The sequence below is a fragment of the Dasypus novemcinctus genome, chromosome 3, assembly GCF_030445035.2.
Source record: "Dasypus novemcinctus isolate mDasNov1 chromosome 3, mDasNov1.1.hap2, whole genome shotgun sequence".
In the NCBI taxonomy this organism is placed as follows: Eukaryota; Metazoa; Chordata; class Mammalia; order Cingulata; family Dasypodidae; genus Dasypus; species Dasypus novemcinctus.
In genome coordinates this window covers 173,017,050-173,037,228 of record NC_080675.1, presented here as the reverse complement: position 1 = coordinate 173,037,228, position 20,179 = coordinate 173,017,050, and the positions used below count along the sequence as shown (strand labels likewise).

At 46.2% G+C, this 20,179-nt stretch overlaps 1 protein-coding gene across 2 annotated transcripts in view; it reads right to left on the bottom strand.

The window, feature by feature from the left end:
* The window catches only part of PDE8A (phosphodiesterase 8A), a 171,513-nt gene that overhangs the window by 25,271 nt on the left and 126,063 nt on the right, over positions 1–20,179 (bottom strand). For both annotated transcript variants that reach the window (XM_058294733.2, XM_058294732.2), the window contains exons 9-16: positions 16,876–16,964; positions 15,298–15,349; positions 15,162–15,204; positions 7,111–7,188; positions 3,186–3,256; positions 2,745–2,909; positions 1,714–1,762; positions 1,336–1,471 (exon numbers count right to left, since the gene is read on the bottom strand). In XM_058294733.2, coding sequence (XP_058150716.1) covers positions 1,336–1,471; positions 1,714–1,762; positions 2,745–2,909; positions 3,186–3,256; positions 7,111–7,188; positions 15,162–15,204; positions 15,298–15,349; positions 16,876–16,964 — 683 coding nt within the window. The remainder of the gene's footprint in view (positions 1–1,335; positions 1,472–1,713; positions 1,763–2,744; positions 2,910–3,185; positions 3,257–7,110; positions 7,189–15,161; positions 15,205–15,297; positions 15,350–16,875; positions 16,965–20,179) is intronic.

Below are 20,179 nucleotides of genomic sequence, written 5' to 3'. Positions count from 1 at the left end.
TGAGACAGTACTGTCCACAAAGATTTCTGCCTTCAGAGTTCCCTTTAAAGCTCTCCATTTGCTGGGGTGAGGCTTGCTCTGCTCATCCTGATTTAGACTCCAATCTGGACTAGGGGATTCCTCACAACCAATGTTTTGTCAGGCTAAACTTGTACCACCTTGAACCCTGCCCTCTCCTTTGGACTTGCTGGGCCTATGTCATAAGTCAGGTGTCTTGCCTAGAAGAGAATAACATTCTCTGAAGACTGAATATGAGCCAGATACTATCATGTAATTGTCTCAACAATCTGGAAGTGGGTGTTACAATATAAGAGGGTTTCCCCTGAGAAGGTGACTGGCCCCCAAGTCAGGCCCTTACTTGAGAAGTCACTTTGGTCCAGCATCTGCCCTGGGCTTAGGTCAAGAAACTTGGCCCTGTTGAGTTAGTATCCAGAGGAAAGCAGGCTCATAGGACTTGAAATGATCTGCCTTAGCCTGATTCACTTGAGAACACAATGTAAACCAGGTCCTGAAAGATTCACTGGCCACAGGCTTTTTTTTTTTACCACTGTCAAAGGTAGTCTCGCTTGGCTTGCCCATGCTGTGGTACGTGGGCAGTAGAGTGTAACAGCAGGTTGACTCATGGTGAGCATGAGCAAAGGGTGGGGGCTCTATTAGGGAATAATTCACCCAGATGGGGACGAGAGCTTATGAGTCATCTCATGGCCCAACAAAGCACACATCTCTGCCTGCCAGGTTCAGGGCTGCGTCACCCTCAAGGACAGCCCTTGCTGACATCCGGCTCTGTTGACATCCCTTTCCTATGTGCCAAGTCAACCGCCCCTCTTTGGTTGAGAGTTCTTCTCTAGCATGTACAAAACTACGGTTAAAATCCCTACTGTGTGTGACCACACCCGGATCAAGATGACTGGAGCTTTAGGTGTACTTATGCATTTCAGCAACACACGGTAACCACGATCTGGGAGCAGCTCTCATTGAATGTGTGTGTGTATTTCTAGTAAATAATAGTGCTAGGCTTTTAGTGGGGCTCTTTGCTGCTACTGTAACATTTCCCTACGTAAGGAAGAAAACTGCTATTTGGAGATGTTAAACTCTTGCTCAGTTTCAGTCTTTTCATGAATCTGCTGCCTCCACAGGAGTCATGGTCAGGCAGTCTGCCCTCTGGGCTTCTTACCGATCCCCTGACTTGGTCCCCATGACGTGGGGGTTCCTATTGTCCTGCTCCTCTTTCCCAAGCCTCCCCCACCAGGGACCAGAATTCACTCTATGGGTGACCTCCTTCCCATAGGCCCTTGGAACCCACTCCTCCATCCACTGGGCTCCAAAAAGACACACCTTTTGTTGGTGGCAGCCTCCAAGTCAAAAATATCAAAGTCCCAGCTTTCTTCATTTTCCATGGCCTTAGCTATCTGTGGTGGGACACCGTGAAGGGAGATGGGAGTGATTATATTGCTTGGAACCTGGTAAAGGTCTGCAAAATGATGAAATTTAGAGAACAAAATTAATAGGCTTATGGCATTAACTGTTTCTTTGGCAGGACAGTACTGCTTCCAGGACGTCTGCTTTGTTTCTGAGCTGTCATGACATACCAAGACACTTCTTACTGACTGACAAGAAAAATTGCTTAAATTTTTTATCTGAGAAATTATTTTCACCACTCAAGCTTCACTTATTATATACAGTGATCCAAAAAACTAAAAAGGAAAAGCTTACTTTTTGTTGAAAAAATATATTCATTCCCCGATAGTCTTCGCAAGCCATCCTGGTAAAAACCAAGGAAAAAAGAAAAGTCACAACCATTCTTTGCTGCTTGAAAATCCCAGGATGGTCCCTGTCCATCAATAGACCCCCAAGGCTCTCCTGAGTCCCCACTGAAGTCAGAGTCACCTGAGAACACTGCAGCTCATTGCTGGGAAGGACTGGCTCTACTGGAAGCTACATGCAGGGAGGTGAGCTTAAGAACTTATCTGCTTGTACTCCAGGACTGTTTTGGTCTCTTAGGGACAACTCCCCTCTGCCTTCAACCCTTTCCTACAAATTTCTTGCCACCCTCCCCATCTAATGGGCACCAGGCTTCCTTTGTAAAACTTAGATCCTTTCTGTTCCTCTGAGCTACCTCACTCCCCCTACTCTGGACTCTCTGGGTGAGAAGTGGGAGATGCAGTTTCCTCGCCATTACTTCCAGACCACACCCAAGCCCTTTCTCTTAGCAGTCCTTCTTCTGTAGGTCTGCGGTCCCCTCCTTATCTACTCACCTCTAAGACGTCACTCACCCCCTACCCCCATCATCTTCACTGATGGCCTACTTCTGTCTCAAAGAGGCAGGACCAAAGTTTAGACATTATTGTTACTAGGAGCCATCCTACCCTTCAGGGTCATGGGCTAATACCTTATTTTTTATTAAATCAAGTGACCTCAGAAAGTAAGAATTGGAGAGTGGGTAAAAATATCCTATGCATAGACCCCTTCAGCAAACTTGGAGAGCTGCCTCAAGTATGCGGTCTGGAGTATGCGCCTCCCTTCCCCACTCTGCACTGAGGTCTCCCTTGGTGGTGGGCAGCAGGTAGCTGATGGCCTCTGGCCTGAGAGCAGCCGAGCCTGGGCAATGGAGAAGGTTAGGCCTTGACTGAGCCCTGCACACCTGCTTGTCTTTCCAGAGAGCCCAGTTTATAAACAAGTAACCTCTGGGAAAAGAAAACAAGACCAGGCAGGCTCCAGCCAGCAGCCTGGCTGTGTATACTCACAGACACTAAGCCCCCAACAAGGTCACTGGCATGAGGATCATCCTCCTTCACGCCAAACTGTGGTGAGTACAATTCAGTGGTTCTGAGAATCTCCAGCACACGGTCTAAGGCTTCTGTCACGGGCACGGGACTGCTTTCTTGGGCAGCATTGATAATATTGATTACCTGTAACATGGAAAGAAAAGACTAGTTTCAGAATCTTAGACAACCCTGGGGAAGCAATCCAGAGAGTAAGGTGGGCCTGAGTGCTGCATGCTAACGTGAGATGAGCTGAAGCGTCCCTGCCACACATCCTCTCTTCAGAGGCAGCGGCACATACAGCCAGGAGAGCACAGACATTATTATTAATCTGCAGGTGGTGGCTTCCTCGGACGGCAAACAATTAACCAGGAGAACAACGGACTTCTGTGCTCAGTGGAGACCGACCACAAACTGCTTCACCTTGGTGATGGGTGCCTCAATCGTCATGGAATGTATCCGGGCCATGGAGGAGTGTCGTCTTTGGTTGAAAACTGTGGAGAAAGGGATGCGGACGTTGGGGTGTGCACAGCCAAGGCCTGGGGAGCGGCCTTCCCACCCCGGCCTTACTGTGCTCAGCTGCACCATGAGGGGGTAGAGCCGGATTACCTGGTTGCTGAGCTTGCTTCCTGTTGTTAAGCCTAACCAATGCTGCTTCCTTCAGTTCTAGGCACTAGGATGCACGTGCTCCCATAGCCAGAGAGAAAATGGGGGAAACAATCTAGTGAGCCAAGGCCAAACGGCCTATTTTTTTGCTTTGGTAACAATAAGGCTTTATAATTCTTCAGCTAGCTGCTATCCAGAAAACAAAAATGTTCTGGAAGACAATGCTACATAGCCTCTTTGTTTCACAGATGGCAGGAGCAATACATACAACTCACCATAAACTGAAATGTGAAATCTCAGATTAAATTCTTCAAGACATCCTTTGGTGCTTTGCATCGTAATGCTTAATCTAGACCAGGGGTTCTTAACAAGGGGTCCATTAGCTTGAATTGAAATTCAAAAAAACGTTATTCTTGTGGTGATGTGTTGGTTGGGTATGATATATTTATTAAATAATGCATAGGGTAGTGTGGACTTAGTAAGGGCTTCGTGGAACAAAAACAGTTAAGAACCCCTGATCTAGACCAAGCAGGTAAATACCTTACGTGAGGCAAGCAGCAACTCTCAGAATCTTAAAGTTTGTTAATTTTTTTTGTTGCACCTGTCAACACGTGGATCCTTTGGGGTGAGGGGAGCCTGGGCAGTGAATAGGCAGGAAAAAAAAATCATGGAGTTTCTGTGTCTCTCCATGAAAGCCCCATCAGGCCCAATGCTATTTACCAAAGACCTAAAGGACCATAGATGCACTGATCTCATTTTACAAAGGAGGAAACTGAGGCTCAAGGAGAGACACAGTCCAAGGTTACCAACTCAGGAGTGCTCTCAAGTACCTTAAATTTTGAGACCAAGAAAATTCCTTAAATCTAGTTTTGGTGGCCAGCTTAGGGTTGCCAACTTTTCATTTTATTCAACAAGGTCATTAAACATAAAACTACTAGCTACGACCATCTCATAAAAGGATTTGTTTTCATTTAATAATATTATGAAAGTGACATGTGCTTATAAAAATCAAATAATAGTGTAAATGCAGTAAGGTAAGAAGTAAAAGTTATAAAGATTATCGTGTCTATGCAGAAAGTCCAAAAGAACCTACAAACATACTATTCTCACAACCAATGTAACTGTGTTAAAGGTTAATATACAAAAATCAGCTGCATTTCTGAATATTAGCAACAAACAACTGGAAACAAAAAATACAACAGCATCAAAATATCTAACGAGAGACATGCGAGGTCCTATAATGAAAATGTGAGACACTGTAGAAAGAAAATAAAGACCTAAATAAATGGAGACATACAGCATGTTCATAGTTTAAGGGAATTAAAATTGAGATTTCAATTTTCTTCAAATTGATCTATAGATTCAATATAGTACAAGACAAAATCCAAGGTTATATAAATGTTTGCATGTGTGTATGTAAACGAAACAAGCTGATTTGAAAAGTTATATAGAAATGCGAAGGATCTAGGATAGCCAGGGTAATCTTTATACTACCAGATATCAAGACTTACTTTAAGGTTATAGTAATTAACAGTGTAGTATTGGTATAAGCATAGACAAAAAGATGAATGGAATGAAAAAGAACTGAGAAATATCTAAATCTATATAGTTAAAGTCATCTGATTTACAGTAACAGTGTAACTGCAAAAGATGTTAAAAAAATTTTTTTTTTCCTTTTCCCCAAAATGGTGATGGATCAACTAGATTTCTATGTGGGGGGAAAATTCATCCTTGACCCCTACCTTCAATACCATATATAAAAATTAATTTGAAATTGATAACAGATCTAAAGCGAAAGAGAAAACAATAAAAAGCTTCTAGAAGAGAACAATGGAGAATACCTTCATAACCTTGGGTTCTTAAATAACACAGAAAAATAACTAACCATAACAGAGAACACTGATGAACTGGACTTCAGTTAAATTAAGAACTCCTATACATCAAAAGACACCATTAAGGGAGCAAAAAAAGCAAACCACGGTCTGAGAAAACATAAATTGTGATACATATATCCAATAGATGACATATCTACAATATATAAAGTATTTCCACAAACCAATAAGGAAAAGATAAATAATCCAATTATAAAAATTGGAAAAGACTTGAATAGCATTTCACAAAAGAGGCTGATAAACATATGAACCTCTATTAGTTATCAGGAACATTAAAATTAAAGCCACACCCACGAGAATGGCTAAAATTAAAAGCACTGGTATTACCAATTGTAGGAGGATGTAGAGCAACTGGAGCTCCCAGAACTACTGATCGAGGCCCAGCAGTTCTCCTCCTAGGCGAGATGAGCACATTGTCCACGAAAACGAGTTGCATAAAACCTCATTATAGCCTTACTCTTTTTTTTTTTCCCTATCTGGTCGCATCATCATTTTTTTGGTGCACTGTGAGGGAGCCTGCACCTCACCACTGGGTTCTTAAGCAGGTCTGGGGCGCCTTTTTTCTTTTTTTACCAGGACATCCCGGAGATCAAACCCAGGTCCTCCATATGGTAAATGGGAACTCAACTGCTTGAGCCACAGCCGCTTCCCCAGCTTTACTCTTAACAGTCCCCAAGTAGAAACTACATGAATGAGAAACTACAGCAATAAAAAGAATGAAGTACTGATATGCATAACTGCATGGATGAATTTCAAAACATTAAGATGAGTAAAAGGAGCCAGACACAAGAGTGCACACTGTCCATGCCATTTACAGGTAGCACAAGAACAGGCAAAACCAGCTGATGGCGACAGAAATCAGTGGTTACCTTTGGGTGTATAGATTTTCAGGATTTATTTTGGGTGGTGGTTAATGGGATGTATCTGATGGTCACAGCTCATGGTACTGAACACTTAGTATCTATGAGTGTTACTGTATGTAAATTAAAACTCAAATGATTTAAGAAAACCAAAAAAGTTCAAGAAAAATGTTAAACTATTAAAATCATAGAAATGTATGAAGTAATCCAAAGGATGGACAGAAGGCACAGGGTGGTGAGAGGAGCAGAGTGTTCTAGGCACAAGTGCCCTGCCCTCTGCCCCACACTGCCCAAGGACCGCAGAGGCCCATGAGACCACTGAGGACAGGGCACCATCCCCTCATCGAACCCTCACGGAATCCTCAGAGAATCCATGTGGCATTAGTATCTCCATTTTACAGGCAAGGACACAGAAGCACAGAAATCCAACCCCAAGACTGCAGAGAGAGTAGCTGAAGCTGGGACTTGAACCAAGGTCATGCTGATGCCGAAGCCCATACTCTGCCTGTCACATCGCCACCAACAGCACCGGCCCACCCCTGCCCTCCGAGCATTTCCTGGGCAGGCGACACAAGGTATTGCATCAGATCCTTACAACATACCTGCCAGGGACGTGAGGGCGGGTGCTGAAGCCCCACTGGATAATCTTAGCTGCCACTGCTTTGGAAAAGTTTGACTTTTTAACCCAGTAACAACAAACTCCACATGCTTCACTAATTCATTTCAGAGCAAAGACAGTACACAGCTAGCAGTAATATTTATCTCCACGCCACCTACAAACAATTCTGACGACATTCCCAGAACAAAAACTACTAGGTCATTTGGGCCAAGGTCTATATGACCTTGTAAAGAATTGTAAAGAATTATAATCCAATTAAAACGTAAATGCTATTTGCATGGTGAATCTCTCACAGTCCTAAGCCCAGGAGACAGGCTCCACAGGTTGCCACACTGACAGCAGTATTTTCTTCTCTCGTCTTTGGCACCTACCGTCACTGGTCCGGGAGGTAAGGGATCTGACATCTAGGGAGCCTTTCCTCCTGTCTTTATGTTTGCCTGCCTGAGTATCTGTGGAAACAATTAAGATAAATCACTTCTGCACAGGGATTTTAATAATGTAGTATCAAAGGTTACCAATCTAAAAATGAAACAAAATTTTAGAACATTCTACCATTTAAGATGCCAGAAATCAACATAGTGCACAGAGAAAAATATGAAAAACTGGGTTTTTAAGCAGTTGGCTGGTTCCCAGTGCCCCACATGGTACAACCACAGACAAGTGTTTAGTTTCCAGATTACACTGTGAGAGTTCTAAAACATAAAGTTAAAACATGCAGCATTGAATTCAGGAGAATATCTATTTCATTGCTAAATAAGTGAGTAAAATGGTGGGAAATTTTTTACATCCACTTACCCTTGCCCCAAGGTGGGGGGAACTTTTATTTATCTATAATATAAGCTTTAAAATATCCCAGCAAAGAACAATTCTTTTTTTTTTTTTTAGGATTTATTTATTTCTCCGCCGTGGTTGTCTGTTCTGTGTGTCTGTTTGCTGTGTCTTCTTTTGTTCGCTTCAGTTATTGTCAGCAGGGAATCTGTGTTTCTTTTTGTTACGTCATCTCTGTGTGTGTGCAGTGCCATTCCTGGCAGGCTGTGCTTTCTTTTGCGCTGGGCGGCTCTCCTTATGGGGTGCACTCCTTGCGCATGGGGCTCCCCTATGCAGGGACACCCCTGAGTGGCAGGGCACTCCTTGCGCGCATCAGCACTGCTTATGGGCCAGCTCCACACGGGTCAAGGAGGCCCGGGCTTTGAACTGCGGACCTCCCATGTGGTAGACGGACGCCGTAACCACTGGGCCAAGTCCACTGCCCCATTACTTCTCCTTTCTAAGGATGCACAGAGAACCTGATTTAGGGTTTCTTTCAAGTGATGCTTTTTTTTCGTCCCAAACCTGCTCCCCCTTCTGACTTCCCCTTCCCTGTATATGCACCATTGCTTTTCTAGGCTCCAAACAGAGAGTTGTTTTCAACACCTTTGTAGCCTTGACCTCTCTCTCTAATCAGTTAAGAGGTAAGCTTGACCTTCCCTCCTGACCTTTCTGCTGTACACCTGCCAAGTAGGATACTGGGTGCTCTCATGGGCCTTCCCTCGCAGGAGCCTCTCCGACCTGTGAGATGTGTACCCCTGCCCCCATTTTACAGATCAGGAAACTGGGAAGGAATTTGCAGGTGAGTAAATGGCAGAGCTCAAGTTCCAGCTCGGATCTCCCCATCCACATGTAGTGTGTTCTCTTCCTCATCTTGGCTCCCTCTCCTGCAACCCCTTCTTTCCCTGCTTACAGGATCCAATTTCAGGCCTTTAGTTCTTCCCGCCTTACCACAGAGAAACTTCTGCACTTGCTGTTTTCACTTATTTGCTACTTGCTTCTTAACCCACTGTAAACAAAGTTCTTTTACAGGGCACTGATGGTGAGCATGTCAAGGTCACTGAAAACCTCCTTGTTGCTAAATCCAAATTCTTCTTTGACTTGGCTGGACTGTGGGACTAGACACCATCAAGTACTTTTCAGAAACTCTAGATTTCTATGAGCCCACTCTCCCCTTACTCTTCCTTTCTGTTTTCCTTTCTGGCTGCTTCTCCCTGAGTTGCACTGGGAAGGCTCCTTCTCTGCCCTTCTCTTCTCAGTCAGTGCAATCTCCCGGGGAGCTCTCATGCCCTCCTACAGAGTTAATGACTTTCTAGGGTGCTGCCTTGTCCCAGGCTTCTCTCCTGAGCTCCAGGCTTGCACCTCAACTAAGCACTCCCCACCTCCATAGGGACACCCCTCAGGCACGTCAGATGAACTCATTGTCTTATTCTAAATCTGCCATTTTTTTTTAGGAGGTACCAGGGACTGAACCCAGGACTTCATACATGCTAAGCAGGTGCTCAACCATGGAGCCACATCCGCTCCCCTGTGAGAGCTGGTTTTTTGGTTTTTGTTTTTAGAAGGTACCGGGGATAGAACTGCATACATGGAAAGCAGGTGCTCAATCACATGACATCTGCTCCCCTCAAATCTACTCCTTATCTTACTGCCTTTGCAAAAGTTAAAACACAAGTCATCCCTGACCCCTCCCACCTTCAACTGACGCGTGTCTACATCCCTGCATTCGACCTCCTAAGCGCCTCTGCAGTCTGCCCCCTGCTCTAGCCCTGCCCTATCTCAGTCCCGCCTCCTCCTCCCCTGGATTAGAACAATTGGCCCCGCAGCCCCTAACCTAGTTCCCTTCAACCCCATCTCTACAGGCAGCCAAGTGATCCTTCTAAAATAAAATCTGACCAGACCGCTCTCCTGATAAAACACTTCAATGGCTCATCACTGTGTTTAGAATAAAATTCAAACTCCTCACTGTGGCATCCAAAGTCCTACACATATATGGACCCCCTCTCTCCAGTCATCACGAATTACTGACAATGTGCTAGTTCAGTTTCCAAACCACAGTGCCTAGGTACAAACTGCTCACCTCCACCACTCAGGAATGTAGCTCTCCCATGATGCCACCTTCCCCGGGTTAACTCTTGATGCTCTTTGAAGCTGCAGTCCAAGTATCATGACCTTTGGGACACTTCCTCTTTATGTCTCCCTGTGCCACCCCAACTGCCCAGTACCTGCCTGCTTTCCCATCTGTCTTCCTCAGCAACTGTCAACAACTTGAGGGCAGGGATAATCTTTCATTTCTCTTTCCTAGGTGACTAGCACTGTGTCTGGCATGTAACAGATGCTCAATAAATACATGCCTGCTTCTCCAAACACTTGTGTATTACTGTACAAAAATTAAGGAAACATACAAAGCCACTCTGATTCTGTGGCTCCCTTACTCAAAAACCTCCAGTGTCTCAGAGATAGAGAAAACTCCCTGGACTAGAAGAAGAACTTGACCAAAAGAGGAAAAAAGTATAGACAACATAGTTTATACGGCTAAGAGACTTCAAAGTGAGTCGGGAGGTCAATCCAGAGCTTACGCTTATGCCCGTCTCAGCAGGATCTTGTTCACTGCCAAAGTAAATATTGCCTCAATTAGCAGGGCTCCTGAGGGCTCTGGAGACATCTAGACACAATAGGCACGGCAGACAGCTCCGGAGTTTGGTGCCTGCCATTGGGCCTTCCTTTGGAATTTATGCTCCCCAGTGTGAGAGTTGGATTCAGTTATGGTTTCCCTACACAAGGCTCTTTTGCCCCTTCTATCTAAACCTATAGTAAGTGCTAGAGTTGGTAGGTGCATGTCCAAGAGACTTAAATCTTTGGGCTGTCCATGTGCCAGCTGGGCCCCGAATCTCAACAGAGTTGCAACACGTATTCTCTAGTTATATTCATTGGACTCACCAAGGACAACTAACAAGGAGATGACAGACTATGATCATCCCAAGGAAGAGGCTATAACTGCAAGCAAAACAGACCATCCATCTGCCCCATGGGATCTAAGCCCCCTCTCAATTAGAGGTGGAGTGGGCATCACCATCCCAGAATCCTCAGGATTGGGGAATGCATGAAGACTAGCGTGGACTTACTAGTATTCTACTATAGACTTATTGCGATTCTAGCAATGGAAGAACTGATATTATTGATGCGGAGGCAGTGGCTACTGGAGGTTCTGAGGGAAGGGAGAGGGAAAAACAGGTATAATATGGGGGCATTTTCTGGACTTGGTAATTGCCCTCAATGACTCTGCAATGACAGATACTCGCCATTATATTTCTTGCTGTAACTTACAAAATTGTGAAGGAGACAGTGTAAACTACAATGTAAACTATAATCTGGGCTTAGTTGCAATGCTCCTAAATGTGTTAATCAACTGTAACAGATGTACCACACTAATTAAGGATGTTGTTAATGTGAGAAAACGTGGGAAGGGTATTGAGTGGGGTATATGGGAATCCCCCATATTTTTTATGTAACATTTATGCAGTCTAAGTACCTTTTTTAAAAAATTAAAAAGTGTATTAAAAAAAAAAGTTAATTCCCTGGTATTCAAAAACAGCTACTACCTGCATGCAACTGGCCGCTCTTTCTGGGAGGCCAGAGACTCCCCTTGCCCATTCCCTGTCAGCGTGAAGTACAGGCTGCCAAGGGCCTGCCAGATGAGCACTTCTGCCTACAAGTCTGATGTGGAGTGAGTGAGGCCAGGAAGCAAGGGCATAAAGCACCCACTCTCCCCACGGTGCCCAAAGCCCAGGGGTGACAGCAGGGGACCCCTAACCATGCTGCTCCTTCGCCACTCCCAGGGCAGAGGGCCCAGGGGCCCAGCATGACTTGCTTCCTGAGCCCTCTTCCAAAACCAGTTCTTTGGCCTTCCTGTCAAGCTGTGACTATCTGTTCAATAAACTTGTTTTCTGTTTAAGAACTGATTCCTGTTGTTTACAACATAGGACCTTGACTGGTCCATGGCCCTTAGGGCTCCACATAGCCACCAAAGGCGAGACAGCCAGCTGAGTCCTTTGGACACACAGGTGGCCACACTGCGAAGGGGGAGGAGAGTGGACAGCCAGCCGGCTCATCTGGGTAAGTGAGCACAGATCAGGGAAAATGACAAAACAGCCCGGCACAAATGCAGTTCACGAGATCCTTCCCTTGCCTAACACCTTCTACGACTATCACTGATGCTGCCTTCCAGTCCAGCTCTAGACTGTTCTTTAACCTTGCTGAGCCTCCGTTTTGTCGTCTGTAACAAAGGAATGTGAATGACGGTTGTGGCAGTTTCATATTATTTGTGAATTCCTAAGAGTTATAGATTATGTTTGTAAACTGAGGACTGTTCCTCTGGGCATGACACCCTTTGATTGATTTAAATTCAAAGACTTACACTTACTTGGTTAGGTCAAGGTTAGGGCTTTGATTCACCCATGTCATTAAGGAGTGCAGGGTAGGGTCCCCACCCCCTTGGTGGGCGATATAAACGGACACTCAAACAGAAGCAGAGAGACACACAGGAGAACACAGAGGAAGAGAGACAGCCCCACAGGCACAGAGAAGCCCGAGGAAGAGAGTTGAGCCATTCGCCTGATAGTTTGCAACTGAAGAGACCAGAGCCTTGAGAAGCTGAGCAGTCCCAGAAAAAAATGAGCCCTTCACCCTACAACTGAGGTCAGAAGAAGCTGGGCCCACTGAGTCTTAAGAGAGGGCGGGAGGGCTGAACCCCTCAGAATTCACCCGCCATCTTGCTTCAACTCGTGGAAAAGGACATTTAGTGAGGAAGCACCTCTTACGGCACCTTGAGTTGGACTCTTTAGGGCCTGGTGACTGTGAGCCTCTACCCCAGATAAATACCCTTTATAAAAGTGAACAGATGAGAAGCAGGTATGGCTCAAGCAGTTGGGCTCCTGTCTCCCATATAGGAGGTCCAGGGTTGTAGGAGGTCCAGGGTTCGATGCCCAGGGCCTCCTGTTGAGGGCAAGCTGGCCCACGTGGTGAGCTGGCCTGCGTGGAGTGCTGGCCTGCACAGAGGACTGCCCTGCACAGGAGTGCTGCTGCCCCGTGCAGGAGTGCTGGCCCATGCGGAGAGCTGGCGCAGCAAGATGATGCAACAAAAAGAGACACAGAGGAGAGATAGTAGGAGATGCAACAGATCAGGGAGGTGAGATGGCACAAGAGAATGATCGCCTCTCTCCCACCCCAGAAGGTCCCAGGATCAGTTCCTAGAGCCGCCTAATGAGAATACAAGCAGACAGAGGAGAACACACAGCAAATAGACACAAGAGCAGACAATGGAGGGAGGATTAAAAAAAAACCAAGGAAGGGTTCTCCATGACCTTGCAGTGTGAGGATTATTATTATAGTAGGTCTACACTTGCTGCTTCTACTTCTGACTCCTCCATCCCCTGCAGTTGGGCTTCTGCTCTCACCACCCTCCTGAAACTCCTCTTCGACAGGCCTCAAACAAGCTCTTTGGGTGCAAAATCCAGTGTCTTCCTACCACTGGCTCTGCCCTCACTTCCCTCTTTTCTGTGTGTGATTCATTCCTGCCCACGATTGATGCTTCCGCATTCTCCCGTCCCTTGGCCACAGTGACACTCACCCAGTTTCCCCTCCCGCTCTGACCCCTTCTTCTTGGCTTTTGCCTCTTCCTTCTTTTTAAAATGGTGGTCTCCAGAACCTGCCTTCCTCCCTCTTCTTTTCATTCTCCTTCTCTCCTTTGGTAACCTTAAGGTTTCCATGCTCTTCTAACCTGGGCTCAATCTCACCAGTTTTACATCTGTGTTACTTGTTAATGCTTCTGCTGAACAGCAAAATTTGCATTTCTAGGTTCCAGTGAACATTAGGTAGGGAATAGGTGTTCATGGAATATACAAGCTGCTCTAACTGCCCACTAGACCCTCGCAGGTGATCTTCCCCGCTCATCATGTTCCTTCTTCAACCAGAGCCCTCCTCCCTCTCCACATCACCAGACACTAGGTGTCCAAGCTCAGGGTGACCTTTTCTACTACTCTGCTCCCTCTCGTCTCTCTGATCCCACACCATCACATCTGGCCTCTCCTCTGTCTTTCCTACTGCCACCCCTTTATTATGTCTTGGCCATTGTTTTCTCTCCTTCCGGCCATTCTTCTCTCTGGTCCTGCTTCCTTGGAATCTATGTGATATGCTCTAAGAGCTTCTTAGAGCTCAGACACCACCATGCTTCTCTCTGTTCAGGGGCTCTGCACAGCCTACAGGTGCAAACCCCAAATTCCTAGTCTAACGGATCCTTCACCACCAAACTCCTCTCTGCACTGATCCTTTATGAGTCAAAAATTAATACCTGCTCTTCCTAGAACATACCTCATACTTCCTCTCTCCTGTGCCTGTCTTCTTTTCTGCAATTCTTTTCCTTCCACACCCCCCCTCTTGCTCAAAGCCCTCTATCCTCATCTAGAGCTTCCTCTAAGCTGCCACAGTGCCACTAGCCCTTTCTCACCCACCGCCAATCACTTTTTCTTATCACTTGCTATCTGTTCCTTTGTTTAAATGTCTCTCTTCTTTGAACACTAAAGCCCTGACTGCTTTTGGGGCACCCACAGGAACCATCCCAGGATGTACTTCAGAGATTTGGAGTCAGCCATTCGAGATCCAAGGACCAGCTCAGCCCCTTTCTAGGTGGAGTTTTTGGGTAAGTTATTTAGCCTTTCAGTTTCCTTTATCTGTAAAAAGGGAACCTCATCTATAGAATGCCAGCCTCCTTAGGTTACAAGGCTTCAGCTCCAATTAAACCATAAATATATAAAGCACACAGAACTGTACTGGGTACACAGTAAGTGCCCAGAAAAGCACATAGTAGGACTTCTTTGAATGAATGAATGAACTGTCCAGTACTGGAGAAAGCGTGAAGGGGCGGAAGACGGGCTTCTCCCTGGAGTCTCTTGCGGTCTAGCCAGAACACAACGCCCAGGCACGTGTCTGGACAGGCAACGCCGCCCTCGGAGCCCAACCCCTTCCTTGCGGGCCAGCACAGGACGGTGTCCTGCTGAAGCCGTGGCATATGTGTGAAGGAAACTGGTCATTCCAGGCCAGGAAAGAGCGTTTGCAGTAACTCAGAGGTAGGGATGAGCAGATGGTAAGGAGATACTATGAGGTCAGGCAAACCTGATCGGGTCCAGCTACTCTTGAAGGCTGGAGGAGACGACTATCAGGGGAAATGAAGATGTCGCTGCTGAAGTACTGTATCTCCTCCTCAACCCTGCCTGTCTTGTAAAGCATAGATCAGGCCACCAAGGCTCACTTTACTCAACCCCTCTTCGTACAAACTCGTGCGTGTGAGGTGGCCAGTTCTCTCCCCACAGGCTGAGACCCACCCCAGGGGAGGGGGAACCCAGCTAGGGACCTGGCAAAGGCAGGTACCTGCCAGAATGCCCGCAGGGCTGAGGTCCTTCAACTCACAAACCAGGGGAACCAAGGAGCGAGACACTGCCACGGTGCTAGGAAAATACAGTCCCACCTCTGCGTCGGGCAAGCTAAGCAGAAGAAGCATCTGTTTTCGTTTTTCTCCAGGAGCTTAATGAACCCTAAGAATGAATACAGGGCACCATACCTGAATAAGAGTCAGACTGAACACATTCAGTTTTTTTCTCAGCCTGAAAATGAATTGTACAAGCCATTAGTTCTGATTGTCTAGTTATCCAATCAAGGGAATTTTGCCGGGGCACACGGGCGCTCTCCTTACGTACCTTATTGTTGCCATTGCACACTCTGATAATGGACACATAGTGTCTAATTTTTCTGCAAGTAGAAAACAATGCATTATTTCTTTCCGGACTCTCTAATCTGATGAATATGTAGCTAATTTTTCTTATGAAAACAGCACCTCCCTTTCATAATACACAAAGAGGTCTGGGAAGAGCATTACTGTGGTTTATGGCCAAGGCCAGCAATAAAGGATCAGGAGCCTCTGGTGCCTGTGTAGAAAACAAGTGATTTCTTCAGAAAAATACAATAAAATTCTTCCCAAACATTAAAAACTTCCTATATTTAAAAAAAAATGTACTGCATGCTAGCCAACCAAGAGCTTTTAGTTCCCTATCATGTTCTTATTTTCACAGCCCTTGACACTGATGCTCTCTTCCAGTTTCAACCGTCTGTTCACAGTCATTCCCGGAAACAGCCGGGGGCCACATCAAGGGCCAATTTTCCCACTGAACTGAGCTGAGTCTAGAAAAAGCAATGAGGGGCTTATTTCCAAAGCTGCTGACTCTTCTCATTTCTTTATTGTTCCTTTGTTTTTTTTTCATTTTTCCCTCCTGAAAGTCAAATCCCTATATATTTATCACACACAAAAATTTGGAAAGCACAGAACAGGCAAAGAATCAGAGCAGAGCTCCCACAAAGACCTGCTCCCTGAGGCAAACACTGGCTGGCAGAAGAGCCGGCGATGGGGGCCCGTGGGGCATGGCCAGCACAGCGGTCTGTGGCTGGGCCAGCTGCCTCACCTCCCCAAGCCTCGGCCCCTCCGCTGTAAAATGGACATGATCGCAGTGCGCCCTTGCAGGGCTGCGGTCAGAGTGAGGTCCAGTGATATCTACGCGGCACTGAGAGCAGTTTTTGTAACTGCCACTGCATACTTCCTCCCATGCTTTTTCCTTCTTTCATCTGCATGACTGAGGCCATACATGAGATAGGATTTTACATCTTGCTTTTTCCATTTAATGTCATAAGTATTTCCTCTTGTAATTTAATTTCTTGTGGTCATCATTTCTAATGATTATATATTTTATTGTTGGGTGTTCTACAATTTATAGTCACAATTTTCTCTTTTCATATTTCTTTAAGACAGATTCTGAGACAAAGCATATGAAAGTTTTAGGCTTCTGATAGATATCATTTTCTAATTTATAGTTACATCTCTTTTATATGAATATTTCCATAAACATTAGTGTTTTAAAGATTTTTAAAAATCTAATTTGATAGGCTTATGCAGAAATAACAGAGCTTATCAAATTAAATAAAACTCTTTAAAGGGAGTCCAGTAGTCAGAGTTCTCACCGCAAAACTTAAGAAGCTGACATTCTGCTTTAAATACGTTAGTCTCTTGCAGCTTGAGTGACACTGACGTCAGTCTCTGGCTCTCAGCCTCCAGGGGCAGGGGCAGGCTGTGGCCCTGGGGATGCCACCCTGGAAGGCCATTCTGTAACGACACCCTGACCTTGTGACAAGCTTTTTTCCCCAAAATCTTGCAAGCAGTTCTTAACCAATTTTGCAATAACCCAAAACACAGTCTGTTGATTGAAGTACTTGGTTTTTCCACTTACCCTCCCTGTCCAATGACAGGTATTATCTTCACATTTTGTTGTATATTATCTCCGTTTTTCTTTTTGGCATAATAAATTCCTTGCCACTCCTATAAATGGAATGTAAGCATCATTATACTTTGTGTTCAAAACATAAACCCAAGAATAATTTCCACTTCCTGTTCTGATTCATTTACCAAATGTTAAAACAATTAGGATAAAAAATTATCCCAACCCAAGCACAGTTTTGGGTAACATGACGACTCATTCTCAACCTCCAAAGTCCGTCTCCCTCCTGGGGTGCCAGCAAGCCAGGTTACCACGGTCTAAGTGACCCTGTGTTCTCAGGGGCCGCCTGCTGGCAAGGGGCTCCCTCGCGTACTGCAGTTACACGGGTTCCTCCCATGGAGGAGGGGTCTTGGCTTCTATCCTGGTATTTAGGAGCCGGGAGAACTTCAGGTCTAGGGCAGAGAAAACACCACTCTGTGACCACGACCAAGGTGAGCCGCTATCAGTTTCTCAGTCTGAGCAGCCTAAGGCACCGCTGGGGTCTGCGAGGGTTTCAGTCCTTCTGCAGGTAGGACGGGGACCACAGGTAGGGAGGTAACAGGACTGAGATGAGGTAGAATGAGCGTGACCTCAAAATGCAGGGATGAAGTCGCATTCATCACTCTCTCGGTCAGGAAGAATACGGGGGTTCTTTGAGGAAGAGTTTCTCAGAATGGAACTGCAGCTGGGGGCGGCAGGCATGCGCAGGTCACAACTACTATGAGCTGGGAATGAGAGAATAGGGCTGCAGGTGGAACCCCTACTCCTGGGTGGTAGCCAGAAGCCTGGGACAGAGCTGGGTTTTGTCACAACCTGGAAAGTGTCAGCATGGCAGCCTTGGTGCTCAGCTGCGGTCTCCTGACCAGACCCTCACACAAGGCCAGTTCTGAAATCTGCAACCTGTATCCAAATCACCTGCCTCAGTCCAGGGCTTGGGGTTTAGGTGCCAATGGGAAGATAATCATCTTTAGACTCCTCTGAGAAAGTGGATCAAAGAGACGAGACACCTGGCAGAGCAAAGGGTGATTACTGATGGTTACTGAGATGCTTCTTAAGGCAATGGGCACCAAGAAAGGACTAAATCAAAGAGAGCCAGAGAAGCCCAGCTCAGTGCTTGGCTTGCTTAGAGCAAACAGAGGTGCATGTTCTCAGCAGAGTTCTGAGGGGTGCAGAGACAGACCTCTGCAAAACGACCTGAGCCAGACACAGATCAGGACTCAGGAAGGACGGCTCCCTCGGCAGGAAGGAGCAGGCTGTCCTCGCAGCACCGCCCACACGTCTGCCCTGGAGGGCTCCTGCAGCCAGGCCGGGGGTGACTGCTGAGCTTACTATCACGAGAAATACGGGAAAGTCATTTTGGTGCTGCTGAATATCCTAAAATCCACTGGATTGTATACTTTTAATGGGTGAATTGATGGTATGTGAATTATATCTCAATAAAGCTGTTATATTAAAAAACAACAACACAACAACAACAAAAAACCTGAGACCAATTCAGTCAGCCAGCACTTCTAAAGATACATTCAGGGCGTTCTCCTCCAGGCCTCTCTGAATTGAGGTGGGCAGCAAACAGATCCCAGGCAAGGGTACACCCAGCCGTCTCAGCCCTAAGCAGAAGAGCCCATTGAAAGGAGCAGGGCGCTTTAGCCAATGTCTCTGCTTGGATAACAGAGTTGCTTCAAAGTTTTCCAATTATCAATGGAAACAAAGAAATATTTACTTATTATAAAAATAGTTTTAGTTTCTGAAAAGAGTAATGGTACCGACCTTAGAATATTATTATGACAACCATTCCAGGGTCCACAGGATGGAGGAAGAGAGTATGGATTAGAGTGGACTTCCTGATATTCTATTCATGAACTATTGTGATTAGTAATCAAAGAAAATGTGGCATTGGTGTGGAGAAAGTGGCCATGGTGGCTGCTGGGGGTGGGGAGTGGGAGGAAGAGCTGTGATGTGGGGGTGTTTTTGGGACTTGGAGTTGTCCTGGGTGGTGCTGCAGGGACAGTTACTGGACATTGTATGTTCTCCCATGGCCCACTGGGTGGACTGTGGGAGAGTGTGGGCTATGGTGTGGACCATTGACCATGAGGTGCAGCGATGCTCAGAGATGTATTCACCAAGTACAACGAATGTCTCATGATGATGGAGGAGATTGTTGTTATGGGGGGAGGAGTGGGGTGAGGGGGGTGGGGGGGTATATGGGGACCTCATATTTTTTAAATGTAATATTAAAAAAATAAAGACAAAAAAAATGCTCTTATGAAGATTAAGTCAGGTACTGCACATGGCAAACATTCACCCAGTGAACAGCCTGTTTCTGGCACAGGTTGCTGCTCACTGGCCTCCCTCTGCTGAGTGAGGGCAGGCACCCCACTTCTACTCCATGCAAACTAAGTACCACGCTGGGCTGCTCTGGCTCTTTTGGGTTCTAGGTCTTTCCTGGTGCCTGTTGCCTTAAGAATTAACTCACTATCATCAGGCTGTCCTACTCCAGCGCTAACACAGAGCTTGCCTGTGGTAAACGGTCAAAGAACACTTGGGGCTTTTGTTTACTGAATGGAAAAGGAAGGATGAACCAGCAGCCAGGCTACGGAACCTGAGCTCTATTCTGAGGGAGTGACATGCAGGAGACTGACTGGAAGGTGAGCTTCTTGGGACAGGGACACCTATGTGAACGGAGCCACAACAACCCCAGGGGTATGAGAAGACCCTGCATGAGGTCAGGCCCAAGAAGTGAACACTCAGAGGCAGGGGCTTAACAGACATCAAGGCTGAGTAACGGATCTGATGGAGGAGACCAAAGGGCAAAGAGGAACCAAAACCATTCCAGGAATTGAAACCCAGGAAACGGCGAGGATGGTCCAGGAGTAGACACAACAGGGACTGGCAGAGGGCCTGGGTTTTGTTTTTGTTTGTTTGTTTACAGGAGATGAGAGAATACTCTTGTTAGACAAGCTGATCTGCAGGTGGTGGCAGGATGCTGAACCAGACCTGGGAAAAGAGGCTGGGTCTACAGCCAGGGAGCTATGAGACCTCTACCGCGGGCAAGAAAGATGCCTCGACAATTAAGGAGCTTTCCGGGGGACCACAGGGAATAAAGGCAGAGCCCTGGCGAGCACGGCAGGAAACAGAAGAGTCGGAGCAGGGAGGCTGTGAGGGGAGAAAGGGGAAGCCCAAGAGTCAAGGAGAATGAAAGTCTTGAAAGCTAAAGGTCCCTGCGGCAGCATCTGTGTATCCAACATTTATTTGGCACCCATTACATGCCAGGTAAAGA